The 17,054-nt window shown below is 34.5% G+C and overlaps 2 protein-coding genes across 4 annotated transcripts in view; both read left to right on the top strand.

Moving 5' to 3' along the window:
• Positions 1 to 11,356, top strand: part of LOC135138205 (serine/threonine-protein kinase BRSK2) — a 35,279-nt gene extending 23,923 nt beyond the window's left edge. Inside the window, exons 11-14 of one of the 3 annotated variants that reach the window (XR_010282006.1) lie at positions 1,897 to 2,083; positions 2,133 to 2,296; positions 9,999 to 10,073; positions 10,126 to 10,200. Coding sequence is in view for 2 of the 3 variants with exons in the window: in XM_064068125.1 (XP_063924195.1) it covers positions 1,897 to 2,083; positions 2,133 to 2,296; positions 10,126 to 10,353 (579 nt within the window). In the remaining variant the exon portion in view is untranslated. Of the gene's footprint in view, positions 1 to 1,896; positions 2,084 to 2,132; positions 2,297 to 3,565; positions 3,888 to 9,998; positions 10,074 to 10,125 lie in introns of those variants that run through there. The other 2 variants (XM_064068125.1, XM_064068127.1) reach the window with 2 other exon arrangements.
• A 429-nt stretch (positions 11,357 to 11,785) lies between these two features.
• LOC135138917 (very low-density lipoprotein receptor-like) lies at positions 11,786 to 14,289 on the top strand. Its single transcript, XM_064068950.1, has 4 exons — positions 11,786 to 12,204; positions 13,103 to 13,418; positions 13,468 to 13,587; positions 14,091 to 14,289. The coding sequence occupies exons 1-4, from the start codon at positions 11,815 to 11,817 to the stop codon at positions 14,207 to 14,209; spliced, it is 945 nt and encodes a 314-aa protein (XP_063925020.1). The 5' UTR covers positions 11,786 to 11,814; the 3' UTR covers positions 14,210 to 14,289.
• Positions 14,290 to 17,054: the final 2,765 nt, after the last annotated feature.

The raw sequence follows: 17,054 nt of genomic DNA, 5'->3' as shown, positions 1-17,054 counted from the left end.
TAGTTAAATTTAGAAAATCGTCGAAAATGGATCGAAATTTGCTAGTACTTGCCAAATAACTAGAGATGTACCGACTGTAGGTCTGGCCGACTAACCGACTAGCCGATTGTTCGGCCAGTAAAAACCGACTAGTCGGCCGACTGTTCGGCTTTGCTAAAACCGGTTTATAAATGCGACAGACAGTGTTTTTTTTTTCTATTTCTCTGACTACCTTAAAAATTTGTTTTATTTTAATAAAAGGAATAACTAAAATTCCTCTGTTTTCCAAAAAATTTGTTAAATTTGTTTGGACAATTTTAACATTTAATTTTTTTTGGTAACTCAGTACGAAAATAAAGAATAACATAATTTAGGGCCAGTTTATGTAATATTTTAACTGAGATTAAGTTGATCGCGCATTTAACAAGGCCATTAGCGACGTCTGATTGGCGTAGAGTCGGTCACATGGTACTTTAACGCGGGGTTAAAAATTAAATCGGAATTAATTTTTAACTTTTTTAATTGTTTTATATACTATTTTAATTTTAATAAAAAAAAGCCGACCGATCGGCTGTTTAGCCGACCAGTCGCCGACTGCGGCCGACGATGGAAAACGGCCGAATAGTCGGCTTATCCTAGTATTTACCAAAATAAAACTCATTTTTGCAAATGACCTAATCTTCTAAGAAAAAGTACTAGCCCCGCCCACCCACCCTTTTTTTTCTTAGAAGAGTGGGTCATCTGCCAAAATCAGTCTTATCTTAACAAGTACTAGCCCCGCCCACCCACCCCTTAATCTGTTAGAGGATATGTCATTTGTAAAAATCAGTCTCATACTTGCCAAGATATGAGTGATTTTGGCAGAAAATAAAAGGTGGGTGGGCGGGGCTAGTATCTTTTCTTAGAAGACTAGGTCATTTGTCAAAATAAGTCTTATTTTGACAAATACTACCCTAGCCCACCCGCCTTTTAGTTTCTTAGAGGGTAGGTTATTTGGCAAGTACTACCATAGTGTAAAATTTCATTTTTGAAAAATTTGTCTAAAAATTCTGAAAAAATTCAGAGATATATATGTATATCCCCACGTGCTGATTCCAAAAATATAGCATGTTTATGGTAACGGAGCAATATTTTTTTCCAGTCTATCTATTATCCATTGTTGGTTAAGAATACTTTATTTCTAATAAAATTAAGGTTTATTTCTTGAAATTTGTTTAAAGCAATGTATGAAGTTGTTATTCAATTCCCTGTCAGTTTTTTGGGAAATTCGCTGATCCAAACAAATCGCTAATCCGAATACACCTTTCCCCTATTAATACAGGTTATCGAGGTTATACTGTATTTATTTATTTTTTTATTTCAACATCTTGACTATTCAGGATTCGGCGAGCATTTGCCGGTTTATGGCAAGAAGGGCCAAAGTCAGCTTGCTTTAGTAGAGTGTCACGGACAAGAAATAAGAACTAATTCTGTGTTTATTAAGACATTTATCTACGAAAAGAGTTGATTATACCTATATAATACGGTACGCAGTCATACCTCTAAGGATAACTTTCCTTGCTACCCTCAACTGACTAGATTAGAACGGTTTTATATACAGTTTTCTAAAACTCAATAGACAAAATGTGAAAATATCGACAATATGATGTTAAAACCCTTATCAAACTTGTTAAAGGCCAAAATTAACTTTAACATGAATTTTAATTATAGAATGTAAGATTTTTTTTGTTTTGTCAATCAAGTCCAAATTTTACTACCTTAAAAAAATAATTCTCGCTGTTTCAGTATCTCAAAATATTTTATATCGACCGATCCGCTGAACCTTCAGCCGTACCTTCGTCACCACTTCCCCTTAACCCCTCCGAAATTAGAATTCCCTGAAAGCGCCATTAATTCTTTAACTCTTCGTATTTTTAGATAGCGGAGCTCAGCCACTCGGTCTCCAGCCCCATGTCCTTCCGCGTGGAATATAAACGCGGCACGACAGGTCCAGCCATGTTTCAGCGCCACGTCCGGTTTCAGGTCGATATTTCCACAATAACAAAGCAAGTCGGCGACAATGGCAAAGAACACCTCTATGCCATCACTTTCACGCTCTTATCGGGTAAGTTTCCGCCCCATTGAAACCGCTCAGACTGTGACAGAATCTCTAGGCAACATCCGACGTTTCCGGCGCGTCTGCGAACACATCCAAGCGCAAGTGTGCACCCGCCGGCCCCCACCTAGCCCTCGAGCACAGCGGAAATTCACGACGGAGCTGAGCGAGAGTTCGAGTTGCGGATCGGATTCGAGCGAGTTGTATCTGAATGCAAGACAGGTGAGATGATCCGTGCAAAGCTACAAGGGAAGAAATGTGTGAGGGAGGTTTCTAAAGGTTGTTACTGATTTTAGGCAGATTTTTCTAAAGTTTCTGTAATTTATTTTTATTTAGGACTACACTGCACTACACTACGTTCCAAAAAAGTTCAACACCCAGGAGGGTACTGATCTTAATGAAACCACTGACTCTGAAATAATAATAATATGCCAGATCATGCTATTGTTTATACACTCACTCTAATAATATCTCGAGTTTAAATTAATTTTTTCCAAAATTACCTGAATCGAATGCAAAAGCCACTTTAACCTATACAGCTCTGGAGCTGATATGGTAAACGACATCGATACTCGAATCATCATTTTCTTCTAAGATTCTAAGTAAGATTTTAATTTTACTATTTAAAACAAATATGTACACCGTTGACATGAAGAATCTCTTTGTAATATAGTAAATAAGTTTGACGACCTTGTTATAAAAGAAAAGACAAAAATACTTATAAATTTTTTAAAGTCAGATTTTAAAACTTTTTTCTAATTCTCTCTGAAATCTGAAATCTGAAAAGAATTCTATAGCAGACTCTGCCACCTAAGGTTGTCAAAATAACTAACCTTAGGTTGATGATTTGTTAAAATAAAGACATCAAATTTCCTCGAGAGAAAAAATTTAAAGAAATAATATCATACTCAGTCTTTGTAAAGAAAGATAGAAAAGAACTGCTCCTTCTAGGTGTTACATCTTTTTTGGAACCTACTGTAGTTACAAAATATTCATTATGCATATATTGAATCATGAATCATGAACCTTTTTTGTGCTTACGTATGTACACATTTCAGTTTTCCTGTGCTGTCCTAAAGTTTCATTACATTACATTTAGTTAAAGAAAAGCTTTTCAAACTTCCTGCAAAACTGCAAAACTTCTATTTTTTTAGTATTTATTGAAATATTTCTTGCACAAAATAACGTCATTAGTGATTTGAGGAAAACATAACCATCTTACATTATTTTAGTGTACATGAATTACCCAAAACTTCCACTAAAGTTTTTACTCTTTTACTCTTCCTCTAACAACTCATGCCAGATTTTCCAAATGTTTACTTACCACCTTGAATACTAATACAATGTTCCACCATTCAACAAAAATACTTCATTATTGAGCCAAAAATTCTCTTAGCGTACTTATACTCTTGTAAACTTTTTCTACAAGTCCACACCTTCGTAAAGAGTTTTCCTTCTTTTCATAATTGCTTCTTTCTCTGTTTCTGTCAGGTTTCAGAATTACTTCTCTAAGAAAACAACGACAGCCCAGATATCCCCTAAAACTTTTCAAGATTTCCTAAGATCTACAACCTGGAAATTTTTCAAAGTGTTTCAGAGAGTTCCGCTTTTTTACAAACGTACCTGAAATTCCTAGACATTTTTATTAGTAATAGTTACAAACTAGTATTAAACGATATATAAACTTCTTCTGTTAATTCAGTTAAGACATTCCTGTATCTTTTGTGATTGTTCCCGAGAATTTTGAAATATAGTGTGACCCGATAATGTTGTCAAATGAATTTTATTTTTTCCTGGTCTCTTGAGCAACGTTTTTAGTATAACGCAGTATAAAAGTGGTAAACTTTTCTTTTCTGGTGTCCATTTTAAGCTTAAGTGAGCCGTTTAAATAAATACTCAGAAAGATTTTCCTTGTTTGCATGGTACGCCTGAAATTTCTCAAAATTTTCCTATAATTTTTCAAAGCTTTCTCCATACTTTTATACGATCCTCTAAGTATACATCGATTTTTTTTGAAGATATTTTCTTAGGAATCATCACCGGTTGTAGTAGTTTACAGCCAACTACATAAATTTCTAATAACAATTCATGACTCTTTTTCAAATTTCTAACAGAATTTTCGTGTTTCCTCATAGCAAAATTTCTTGACAATTTTTCGTAGAGTTCACCACTTTAAATATCGACTTATATAGTGTATGCGATTTTGGCATATTTAAAATTTAATGATGGCATACCTGATTGTCAAGTCTATAACAGCGATCGATTCAACCAATCAACACGTTTGTTAGGCGTGCTTATGTCAAAATTGACAACTGTGACACACTGTATAAGCAAATCTAAAAATATTAATATACAAGTACAGACTGATCATATTTTGTACATTGTACAATTTAGATAGGATTTATGCGACAAAAATTTGAGATGACGTCATCCATTTTTTTGGAGTTGATAAACAGATACATTTTGATTAAAAAATTATCATGCTTACAACAACTTCAAAACGTCTGTAAGATTTCAAAATATTCAGCTTTGCAATTCTTGATTTAATCAATAAAATAAATTGATTCAGCCATACATTTTCTTGAGACACCTTGTATAAGCAAATTTAAAAAATTGGCCGAAAGTTATTTCACAGAACTTCCCTCGCCCCCGAAGTGCAATGCCACAAATTCCGCTTAGTCGAAAAATTCAAAAATTTGATTTTGCGAATTTGTATTCAATAAAACAAATACAAGAGTATGCGATTTTATAAAATTTATTATAAACATTTTTGAGATGTCATGACATTGATTTACCATCTATATGATATTCTTAACAGACATATAAAATACAATCGGTCCGGTATTTTTGGAGATTATCTGCCTAATAAAAATCTGAACAGACGATACACAGACTAGGCCACGAGACCTAATTTTTCATATTCTATGGGCCATGAAATGTTGAGAAAAAATAAAAGTAGCCAGTCACCCGCCTGTAGACTCGATTACAATACTTTCTTTGCTTGCTCTCAGGAAGTGAAAATAAAATTCGCAAAATCAAATTTTATAATTAATTTTCGAACATTTTGTATTTTATAGAACGTGTATTTCCACAACACAGAAAACACAATATGTTTCGCCAACCACGTTGGCATTATCTACGCATGCTTACAATAACTTCAAAACGTCAAGATTTCAAAGTATTCCGTTTTGCAATTCTTGATTTAATCTATAAAATAAATTGACTCAATCATTAATTTTTGTCAGACACCCCGTCTAAGCAAATGTAAAAAGTATTAATGCAGTGATAAATCACAAGTATAGACTCATCATACTATGCACATTTAAGATAGTATTTTTTCAGCAAAATTTTGGGGTGGCGTCATCAATTTCTTGGAGGGGATAAGTAAATATATTTTGATTAAAAATTTATCATGCTAATCATAACTGTAAATCATCTGCAGTATTTCAGAGCAGTCGGTTTTGCAGATTCCAAATTAAATTGCAAAATCTTTTTTCATAATTTTGATTTTTTTTCTTCAAAAATCTGGACATTTCTGGTAAAAATTCAATTCGGAGCCATAAACTACATGTGTAGGACTACCAATTCCACAACCATCGGTCCAGTACTTTCGGAAATTATCTGTCTAATAAAAATCGGGGACGGCAGACAGACAGAGAGCCAGACGGAAACGAGAGACCTATTTCTTCGGCCTCTTGGGATCAAGCAAGGTCGAGAAAACGTAAAAGTAGCTCGGGAAGCCCTAGAGTACGAAAAATTCGGTCTCCCGTTTCCGTCTGTCTCTTGTCTGTTTGTCTGTCTGTCGTCTATCTATTCGATTTTTATTAGACAAATAATCTCCGAAACTACTGGATCGGTTGTTGTCAAATTTTGTACATACTGTTACGTTGTACGGGCGAATAAAATCGACGTGGGTAAAACTTAACAATTACTACCTAGAATTTACACGACTAACAGCGGTTATAACCAGGCGCGGATCCAGGGGGGGGGCAATTGCACCCATTGCCCCCCCTGACACACGACCGAGGTACTTTATTTTGACCAATTTCAAAATTTTGTAAATACAGTACAACCTCTATAATCCAAACTCACGATTGTCTCAACATCCAGTAATCCAAACAGCGGCTATTTGAAGTCGATGCCTTTTTAATCCGAACAAAAACTCTGCAATCCGAATTGAACTTGAAAACATGCATCTACTTCCAAAAATGACGCAAGATCTTTCTGCATATGTAGTATGGAATATTTGAAATTTTTAAACATTGCGATATTTCAAAGCATTAAATTAATTAACTACTTCTGGAGAAACGGATGAAGTTATCGGAGACCCCAAATCTACAAGAGAAAGTGTTTTGTTAAATTTTGAAAATCGTCGAAAATGGGTCGAAATTTGCATGAGAAAAATTTCATTTTTGAAAAATTTTCCTAAAAATTCTGAAAAAATTCAGGGATATATATCCCAACGTGCTGATTCCAAAAATATACCATGTTTATGGTAACGGAGCAATATTTACGGAAAATTCGCTGTGAAATTCGAATTTTTCGAAATTTTTAAAAATTTCCATATTTCAACTGGACGATTCTGGAAAAATGGTTTAAGTTATCGAAGAAATGAAGCCAGAAGTGACTTCTGAGGTCCAAAATCTACAAGAAAATATATTTAGTTAAATTTCGAAAATCGTCGAGAATGGGTCGAAATTTGCATAATGGAGGTAATACCAATACATAATGGAAAATTTCATTTTTGAAAAATTCATCTAAAAATTCTGAAAAATTTCAGGGTATAGATCCCGGGGTGTTTATTCCAAAAAGATAGCGTGTTTATGGTCACGGAGTAATATTTTTTTAGAATGTATCTATTATCCATTGTTGCTTAAGAATTCTTTAATTTTTGTTTAATAAAATTTAGGTTTGTTTCTTGAAGTTTGTTTTCAGTTGTGTATGAAGTTGTTATTCAATTCCCTTTCAGATTTTTGCGAAAATTGCTGATCCGAACAAATCGTTAATCCAAACACACCTTTTTCCCAATTAGAAATTAGGATTCTCGAGCTTCTACTGTACACTATACGTGTAATGAAAATAACCAAATGTCACCCATGTTATGTGAAAAAGAGTGTACTAGCTAAAATTTTATAAATTTTTTTGTTTAGAACAAATTTCTGGTAGATGGGTAAAATCACACAAAAAATGCCCCCCCCTGAACGGAATCCTGTATCCGCACCTGGTTATAACATAATTCCGGCGGAATTTCTTTTGACCCAACTAGCTGAATAATAATAATCGTTCCCGATAGTCGCTTCTATTTAAACCCATATTCCCTTCTCGATGTTTCACAATGGAGGTGTTTCTCGACTCCTAGCGACTTCCGCTTCCAGGCCTTTCTTCAGCGAACACCGCTTCGAAGGTTTTCTTTGCATACTACATAGGCGTCGTACCGGGGCGGCGTATGGGATTACTTCGTAACAATATGTTAGGAATATCATATAGATGGTAAAAGGCTAAGCAAAATTTGGTTAATCATAGCCAATAATAATTTAATTTCCCTACATTTGTTTTTTTTTTTTTTAATAAACGTCATTTAAATTTTATACAACAACATACTTCTATACTCGTGATTTATGAATCCATCTTTATTTTTTACACAAGGCATCCAAATTTTCGCAAAAAAATCATCACATTTTACACCAGTATAAAAGCACTGACATCTAGTCAATTCGGTAGTCGTGCGATAGAAATGTCGGGTTACTAACGCTGTAAAGTAAAGTCGCTGTCTCATTTTTTTTTTTTGTATTGATCAAATCAAGGACAAGTCACCGCACTCCATTTTTTCGGAAATTTGAGAATACAGTAATGTTACGTCCGCCTATATGTAATAATAATAAAATAAGATTTATTATACTCTTCCGAAGGTTTTGCTCCATTATAGCTTAATTAATAACTTTAGTCATCGCCTTCTATGTTTTGAAGAGACAAAATCATTCAAATCAGGTAGATGTTTCTTTTGATGTATAAACATGAACGATCGAATTTAAGCATGTACTGATAATACATTTTTCAAAGAAGTCGGATTTGTTAGACTGTACTTCATGGGCGAGAAAAGTTCTGTCGAATAACTTGCGAGCAATTTTTTTAGATGTGTCTGATTGCATAGAAGTTTTTCGGATTTTTTTTAATTCATTCAACATAGAAACTTATTTCTTTATAATCGCTGTATGGTAATCTACAATTTATTAGTAGAAAGTGTTTATACCATATAATCGAAAAAAAATCTAGTAGGCAGCGGAGGAGTTTTTTCGATCATATGGCCTTAATCAGTAATATTATAAACATACAGTTCTTAAACATTTCTATAAATTCTGTATGTATAACTAATTTGTCAATATATTTTTTTAATTCAACACTCCTCATTCACTCAAATTTGTGTGAAGTATTCACATTTACTCAAAAACTTCTTCTTGGGAAACCAAGAAACCACTCCTTTTTAAATTTTGTGCACTGATGAAAATTGTTCCGCTATTCTTAAATATTCGCGAAAATTTTCATTCCTGTTCTAATCTGTAGATCAGAATCACCAAAAAATGTTTTTAATACTGACCCTGTCACAAACATTTTTTTGGCTTCCATTCTCTAAATACTTGTTTCCAAGTAGCCTAAATCGTCCGGAAACAAGCTGTTTCCGTCCTAGACCGTAGAAAAAGACATTAACAATAATTTCATTGGTCTCTATTAATGTTTAAGTATATTATTTAATTAATAATGATTTAATATACTTAAACAATGTTTCTATGCAAGGAAAGTCCGCAATTCTTTTAAAAACTGGCGACCTCTACGATCCTCGACAATTTCAAACTTCAAAATAAACTTCTTAAAACTGAGGTATTCTCATATTCCCTTCATAATGTATCCATTTGCCTTTATTCATAATTAACAGAAATTAATATTCACGTATTTAATACTAATACTTGACTGGAAACGCAAAAGTACTAAAGTACAGAAAAAACACTGTTTTTGTAGACTAATAAAACTTTACAACCTAAAGATGAAAACCGCAAATCGTGGACCCTCGGTTGGAGGTCGCCACTTGGTGATCAGGGATGGATTTGTTTTATTCTGTAAGGAATTCAACTGAGGTGTCTGTGAAAGGGTCTCTTAGAGTAGTAGTAGTTTGTGTTTGTCCATCATGAAATAATTAGTCTCAGTATTCAGCCGAGTGAGTCTCTAATCATCAACTATATATCTAAATACATCCCTGAAATTTACGCATATTCAAAGCAGCACGCGGCGTCTATAAATTCTGGATTTTTTTGAAACACAAAATTTTTTTACCATCTAGAAAAAACACATTTTCTCCTAAATACATCTACACCATATTAACCACTTTTTTAAATAATTATCGACAAGAGTTTTCTTTATTGTTCGTAATTTTCTGTATACGTGAACTTACCAAACTTCCTGAGCAGTAATTTTCACATTTCCTTCAAAATGTTGTATGCATGTGTTTAAGGAAACGTGAAATTTTAGTTTTTCTGCGTGCTTTTTTTATATACAATTCACAATTTCATTACGTTGCCGAAACTGCTTGTAGAATTTTCATATTTACTTACACCTGTACACCAACAATTCATAGAATATTTTTTCTTTTTAACACTCGCACTTTAGATCATTTACATAAGAACTTAAAACTATCATTCAAGTGATTATAAAAGATCACACATCAAGTTGGCGTTGAAATTTTGTGAATTTTGCCGCTTCCAACTGATAATGATTATACTCGTCGTTTGTCACAAATATCAATCATATCCTAAACTTTAAGCATTTCTTAAGTATCCCTGTTTGAATACAACTAAAACATGTAATACATATAATACAACTTGATGTACGATCTTCTATAATCACCCCTCTATTAGAACAAGAACAATTTCAGATTACTTGAGCTCTCCTAACCATTCTCAACGATTTCCTCGGACTGGTACATACCTCTTAAAACTCACTTCAGAACGTACATGACAATTCCTCTAGATTTTCCGTAATTTTTGACTCGACTTTTTTAGCTCAACGTGCTGCAGCTGGAAGGAAGCGACCTTGAGAGCGAATGTAGCGTTTTTGACGTACGAACGGCCACGAGGGAGGTGTCTAGGAGGGCCTCTACGAACAACAACACGGAAACGATCGAACAGACGACTCCGGGGACTCCCAAAGCTGTCAGATCGAATTCCGAGAATACGGATTCATGCGAAAAAACGTGCATAACGACCATGTCGGGTAGTTCTATAGCGTAATGACGAGCGATTTAGGTGTTTGTTTAATACGGGATAACCTGTATATGCGAGTGGAAGGGGTGGACAAAACCGAGCGATGTGTGGGAGTTTGGCCATCCCTGTCCCTTGAATGAAGCGGTTAGCCTTTTCTATCGCATCTGCGTCGGCGAACGATCGTGGGTAAACGGTGGTTCCCCGGCGCCGGTGCTTTTTTTCGTTGACGCTGTACCGAACGTACTTCTTTGTTTCGGCTATGTTGTCGGCCATTTTAACGGTGCAGCTGAAGTTCTGGGGACAAAACCTAACCTGTCCATGTTCGACTGTGTGTTTGCGAGTACACTTTAGTTGGACACCCTGAATAAATTGTGTTCTCTCGGCAGATTGTTATGACATTGCTTTTGTACATAGCTGAAAGCTTATGTGATTTTGGATATTGTTCAGTGTAGTTGTAAAAAACAATTGTTGAACAATTAAATGGCGTAACCATTACTGTCAAAAAAGAAACTAACCCCAACAGTGCGTAGCTAGGTAAACAAAATTGTGACATTCTGTATATAAATATACTTAAGTCTATGCTACTGGCCCCTCCCAGAAAAATCAAACTATTCAAATACGACTTATTTCATGATATAAAACTGTATTTAGAGAAATTGCCGGCCATATTGTCATATTTAGGAATAAAAATATTGATAGGATTTATGATATTTTGAAATCGCGCATTTTTTCGCTTCTGACGGTTCTTGTGTGTTAACATATCAATTTTTCAGCCGCTCAATTTTATCCTTGATTCGATAAATACGTAAATAATGGTTATGTTGTGGCAGTTCTGACGTGGGAAAACAAAATCCCTATGTACCTTTGTAAATAAATTCTATGTAAATTTTTCTTTGACTACATTTATAAAAGAAAGTTATCTGTTTTCAGTTGACACTGTTTGTTTCTGTTCATGCACACATACGTTAGTGTTATAGTGAATTATTTTATATATTAATAAATAAATTAAAGTGAATATAGTTTATGTGTAAGTGCTTGTAAATAATATTGTGATAAATAAATCAATTTGCACAAACGTAACACTTTCTGTCAAAAAACGACCCTGATATTTACCGGAAGTTCATTCAGAATTGATCAAGCGACATGTGTTACGTTGGAAACAGCGCGACCACAACAAGGTGAAAACACCAACTCTACAACAATCACAATCGATCCACTCGCGCTTCTTCCTTACGCCACTCAAATTCTCACCTACTCAGCAACTAAAACCCAACCCTAACCCACAATCTACCTCTTCAACCCAAAAATACCCCCAAAAATAAAACCAGTCCACTCCTGGCTCCCTGCATCGCACCTGCTACCAACTTACCGTCGTCGCGCTACACCATAATTAACCTTTAAAAAAGGGGAAACATCGAACAGGTGGGGGTGGTGCCATGTGGTCGAAGGGTTCGAACACGTCATGGTGCCGTCAGTTGGTATCCAACCATGATTTTACAACCAACAACCGTCGAACTAACGAAAATCCATTTCTACAACCGCGAAATTCCGACGATATCGCGCGAAATCTTCGACAATCAAATAAACAATACCGTCGTAATTAAAAAAAATCTCTTCAGACATAAATGGGTGCTCAAAATCAACGAGATCGGGGGCGGCCGCGAAAAGTTCCAGTGGCGGCTCGTGGTATACGTTTTGGGGTTGAGTTGTCTTGTGGTGGCAGTGGTCTTTGGATTGTACTTCACATTCGGAAGAGGGACGAAAAGAGTGGAGTTCGGGACAATTTTTACTTTTGTGAAGGAGACGAACGCTACTGAGGCGGCGGTGGAATTGGTGACGGAAGTGGTGCCAACTTTAAACTTAACCACGCACGAAAAAGTAAAAATCTGAGTTGAGATGGCTAGATTTTGACATTTATAATAACTGATACTTTTAGAAAGTAGTTAGATTGTCTTAAATACAATGGATTGTTGTCAGCGTCGCCTTAGAGAATTTTTGGTGGCACTAAATACATTTGGTAACACTGTAAGTAGATTCTTGTGCTACGAAAGTTAAAGAGACGATTTCTATTTTGGTTTTTCAATTGTTTAAAATTACAAGTTGTATATACCTATTGTATGTATGTATCTGAAAAGTGGAAATAGTAATAATAGTAAAAATAATCTAACCTTATATAAATAATAAACAAAAAATGACAAATAAGCTCGATGGCACGTTGTTCAGAAGGTTCTCAAAAACTTGAAAACAATTATTAAAAGAATCCCTGAACCAAATTTTCGAAAATAGTAAACTTGTAAGTTGAATAATTAACTTCATAATTCTGATATGAGTTTAAGTGACAGTTTAAAAATCCGATAAAAATTGTCAAAAATGAATCAAAAAACGTTAAAGACATGTAAATCATATAGTGTGTGATCCATAATTACTATTTCAGTTTGGTATTAACAAATTTTGTTTAAAATTGGTAGAACTGTGACTCAACTTTACTTCCTTTAAGTTCCTGTTGTCAGAATAGACTGGGTTGACAGCGACATTTAACTAAAATCAAAATTGACTACTGATTATTATAGATTGTTAAGTTGTTAACTTAATTCTATTGTCAATGAAAACAGTATTTGTTAAACACGCCGTATAACATACCATAAAACATAATTAAAATAGCTTATAGTGTGTAAATAATTATTATTGTTCACACAGATGAAATACCACAGAGCAAGTTTCAGTGTTACCAAATGTGTGAGAAAAAAATCTCCTTTAATTGTTTAATTATTTTCAGCAAACCCGATGGAAGTTCTGCCAAAACTGTACGTCACGTGACCACATCTGTTTAAAACAATCGGAAGTGGATATTCCACAATGTGTACAACCGTTAGATAAAAAAGACCCCACCGGCTGCGGTGGTTTTTGTTCGATTAATACTCAGTTCTGCCAACTCCTAGACAATCAAAGCCGAATTTTTCAGTGTTCTAATCTTAAAAACACCCTAAAATGTCCACGCAAAACCTTCAACTGTGGAAATATGTGTATCAACGAACATAAAAGATGCGATGGAATTATACACTGTTCGAACAAAATCGATGAAATGAACTGTGGTATGTTGGTTCTTTTTTGATTTTTAAGTTTGTAATTCGGAATTTACAGATTGCAATCTTGATACACATTTCCGATGCGGAAATGTGACGTCTTGTCTTTTGAAACTCAAGAAGTGCGACGGTTTCGTGGACTGCTGGGACAAAAGTGACGAAATTGATTGCAAGCAAGGTAATATGTCACAATTTATCAAAAATGGTGTAAATTATAAGCCGATTATGTCGTAGTGCACTTTGTCATGTTATGGCATTTTGAATATGTGGCAACCTGGCAACCTTGTGATTTTGTATTATAGTTTTGGAAATTATTGATAATAACGAAACGGACAGTAGTACAATGGCTAGAAATATTTATGGCTCACACCAGTTCACCCGAATTTGTCGGAGAACATTTAGCTGGTAGTTGTACTCATAAAATCATAGTCATTTTCTTTTGTGTGTAACGATGATCCATGTCCGGACCTGGATTATTCTGCTTTCTAACATCTGGGGATTACCGGCACGCGACAACTTGTAAACAAGTTGTAAATATCTCTTGCTATTGTACAACTGTCCGTCTCGTTATTGCCAATAAAATTTTCCAGGGTGGAATGAAACTTCCAAAACTATACGAGTTATTTTAAATTTAACTATTTAAGTACCATAGAAATAATCTAGTTAATTTCGTTCTTTCAGGTTGCAAAAACAACACAATCCCTTGCCTTAACGGCGACTGTATACCCAAAGAAAACTTCTGCGACGGAAAATACCACTGTCCCGACCGTTCCGACGAACCTCAAGGCTGCCAACTATAAAACACCAACTTCATAAATTACTCTGTTACTGTGAAGGAAATGATCCCTTAGTCGTTGATTAAATACATACATTAAGCATTGGCTTATTATTATTAAAGTTTTAGTGATCACCCTTGATTATGCCACGAGGTGGCTGTTGCATAGGTGTTCTTGACTTTATATATTAATATTGTAGTTGATAATATGGAAAAACAATGGTAAGTATATAATAACATACTGCGCATAGTACAAGAAGTCATGGGATGATATTGCACATTTCGTGTGACGTCATCTGGATGTCATGACAGCTAACTTTAAATTCTGGCTTTGGCTTGTTGCATGTTCAGATTATCATTAATTCATTATCAATGAACGATCCCAAATTTTGAATATATGCTATGAACGTCTGATGTGAACTTAGCTCCTTCGGAGATAAGTTAACCCATAATTAAACACTCAACTGAACCAAATCTCAACCTCCGTTATAACCTCATACATCACTGATAAATTGATACTTGACAGCTTTCCGGAATAGCATACCATATGTTCTTGTAGCATGATACTGCGTACGATGAGGACCTACATATTCACCTATTTATTTAATTAATAAAAATCATCATGAGTGAGGATAAAGAGTCAACAAATGCACGTATGACGAAGCAGCAGATGGAAGAACGTAGGAAATTATTAGATGGAAAGTTCTCCAAGGACTTTTCATTTAAAACGGCATAAAATCTTTTCAACGGGGCTGCTGAAAAACTTAATTCCTTCTGAGCGTCCGAAAAGATTGCAAACAATGGCGAAAGATAAGATAAATTATGAACAATACAGAATGGCTTAGCTGGCAGGGGCGGCTTGTCCTATGAGGCAGGTGAGGCAGTGCCTCACCAATGAATTTTACGCCTTATTAGGATTTTTATTATTTTATACGGACACATTTCGGCCAATAATTTGTGTCTTTTTTCTAAAATTTTAAAAATAAATATAGAAAATGATATTCTTATTTTTATCTCAGTAGGTACTCGTTGCTCCCTTAATTAAACAGCGCGCTTAAACACTCGGCACAACATGTATTTTGTGACGCGAATGAGGCAGACTGGAAGCTTGCCTCTACAGCATATATAGAAATCATGTCGTTAATAGGCAAGCAACCTGCAATACACTCATAAGCGGTATGAGTTGAAAAAAGACAAAATTGAGGCTAGCCTCATTTCCGTGCTTGCAAAAGAGATGGACAACAATATTTGCGCGCCTAGAACGTGCGATTACAATGCAGTCTGCATTGGCAGAAATATTCAAAATTAGGCCGTTGATTGTTTTGCCATAAATCTGTGTGTGTATAAATTGATTCAAAATTTCGGTAACAGAATTTTGTCTTAAAAGTGCCTACGTCTGCGTGGGTCGCGTTAGTGCTTTGTGCTTGTCATAATTTGATTTCGGTAATCGTTATTTAAGATTACGAGTAAATCGGAATTTTTCTCTACTAACGTTAAATGACAATGGCAGTTCTGTTTTTTCTACTTTCTCGTATGATGATAAATTGTATGTAGTTAAGGAATTAAAACCGCCGGTTCCTGATTTGAGTAAATCGTTAATTGATCCATAAAAAAAATTTAAAATAAATCCGTATTTATATTTTATATTTTTTTCATTTTGTTTTTTGTTATAAATCAAATTAGCTTTATTTTATGTTGTATTTGATCTTTTTCGATATGTTTTCTTTAAAGTTTATTTTAATTTTGTTTTTTGTTAGAAGTTATATTTGTTTTTTCTGACCACGCTTCCCTTTCCTTTTGTCCTGTCATTCTCATCCTTTCCTTGCAAGACCTCCTTACACCTTCACGTTGGTTCTTTGTGGACAGTTAAATGAGTTTACAAATTTCTTTATTTGACTAAATAGAAAATATTTAAGTAATTTTGATTTATTTATATTTTAGAGCGTTTTGTGCTTTGCCTCATCAATTTTTCAAGTCATGAGCCGCCCCTGGTTAGCAGCTTCGCAATTTTTTGACAATTGGAATATTATAATTAATATATTAAATATTCAGAATATTTAAAAATTGTAATGATATCGATTTTTTGAAGACTTGGCAGGACTTGAATACAAAAACAAACAGTACGGTGACTTCTTTTTTTGATACTTCTGTGTCACCACGACACCAGAAGAACGCCTTTTCTGCATCTGATATTTTTTTGTTTTTGGCTAGCCAAGATGACAATTCTGGTACCAGAACCAGCAGGAAGAATGGACTAAGAATAATCCGACCGCTACCTAAGAGGAAGTATTCTATATCTGGGTTCTGCGGTTTTAGTTATGTACACTTCCGTGGATGGTCCTAGAAGCCCTCCACACAGTCGTGTGAGTAATCTACCAGTTAGTACCATTGGTAAGTTTGAAGGCAACACCATATCAAACAAGAGATGTTTGTTAACAGTTGAGTTACTTTTCGGCCAAATTTTTCCATAAGAAGACCTCCCAAAAGACAACCAAAAACAATGGGAAGAGCTGCCATGAATGCTAAAAACAGACAAATAACACTAATTTTATAAATATTGCATAAAGATGTAAAATTAATAATTCTTTGCATACGCTAATTGAAATATAAAAAAACATTTTAGTGTGCACATTCGTTGGTAATTCTTACTGTCATTTTATTTTTTATATGTATATATTAAAAATTTCGAACTACGTCTGACATTCAGAAATAAATGTTCCTTCGTTAATGGGGTAAATATTTTTCTGTGAATGAAAATTGCTAATAGTTTTAATAATTTTTAATTAATGTTTTTGCATTACACGATGTTATAAGTATAACAGGACGTATATCGAGTTCAAAAAGACAAGAGATAACTTACCCTTCCAAGA

Source organism: Zophobas morio, unplaced genomic scaffold (assembly GCF_036711695.1).
Source record: "Zophobas morio isolate AGI-343-1 ecotype UQ-CSIRO unplaced genomic scaffold, CSIRO_AGI_Zmor_V1 ptg000030l, whole genome shotgun sequence".
NCBI lineage: Eukaryota > Metazoa > Arthropoda > Insecta > Coleoptera > Tenebrionidae > Zophobas > Zophobas morio.
Note: the sequence above shows the minus strand (reverse complement) of the source record. Positions and strands in the feature narration are given on the sequence as shown.

Coding starts and splice junctions, on each gene's coding strand:
- LOC135138917 (XM_064068950.1), top strand. CDS start 11,815: ATGATTTTACAACCAACAACCGTCGAACTAACGAAAATCCATTTCTAC. Junction 12,205..13,102: donor ACTTAACCACGCACGAAAAA/GTAAAAATCTGA, acceptor AATTATTTTCAG/CAAACCCGATGGAAGTTCTG. Junction 13,588..14,090: donor CGAAATTGATTGCAAGCAAG/GTAATATGTCAC, acceptor TCGTTCTTTCAG/GTTGCAAAAACAACACAATC.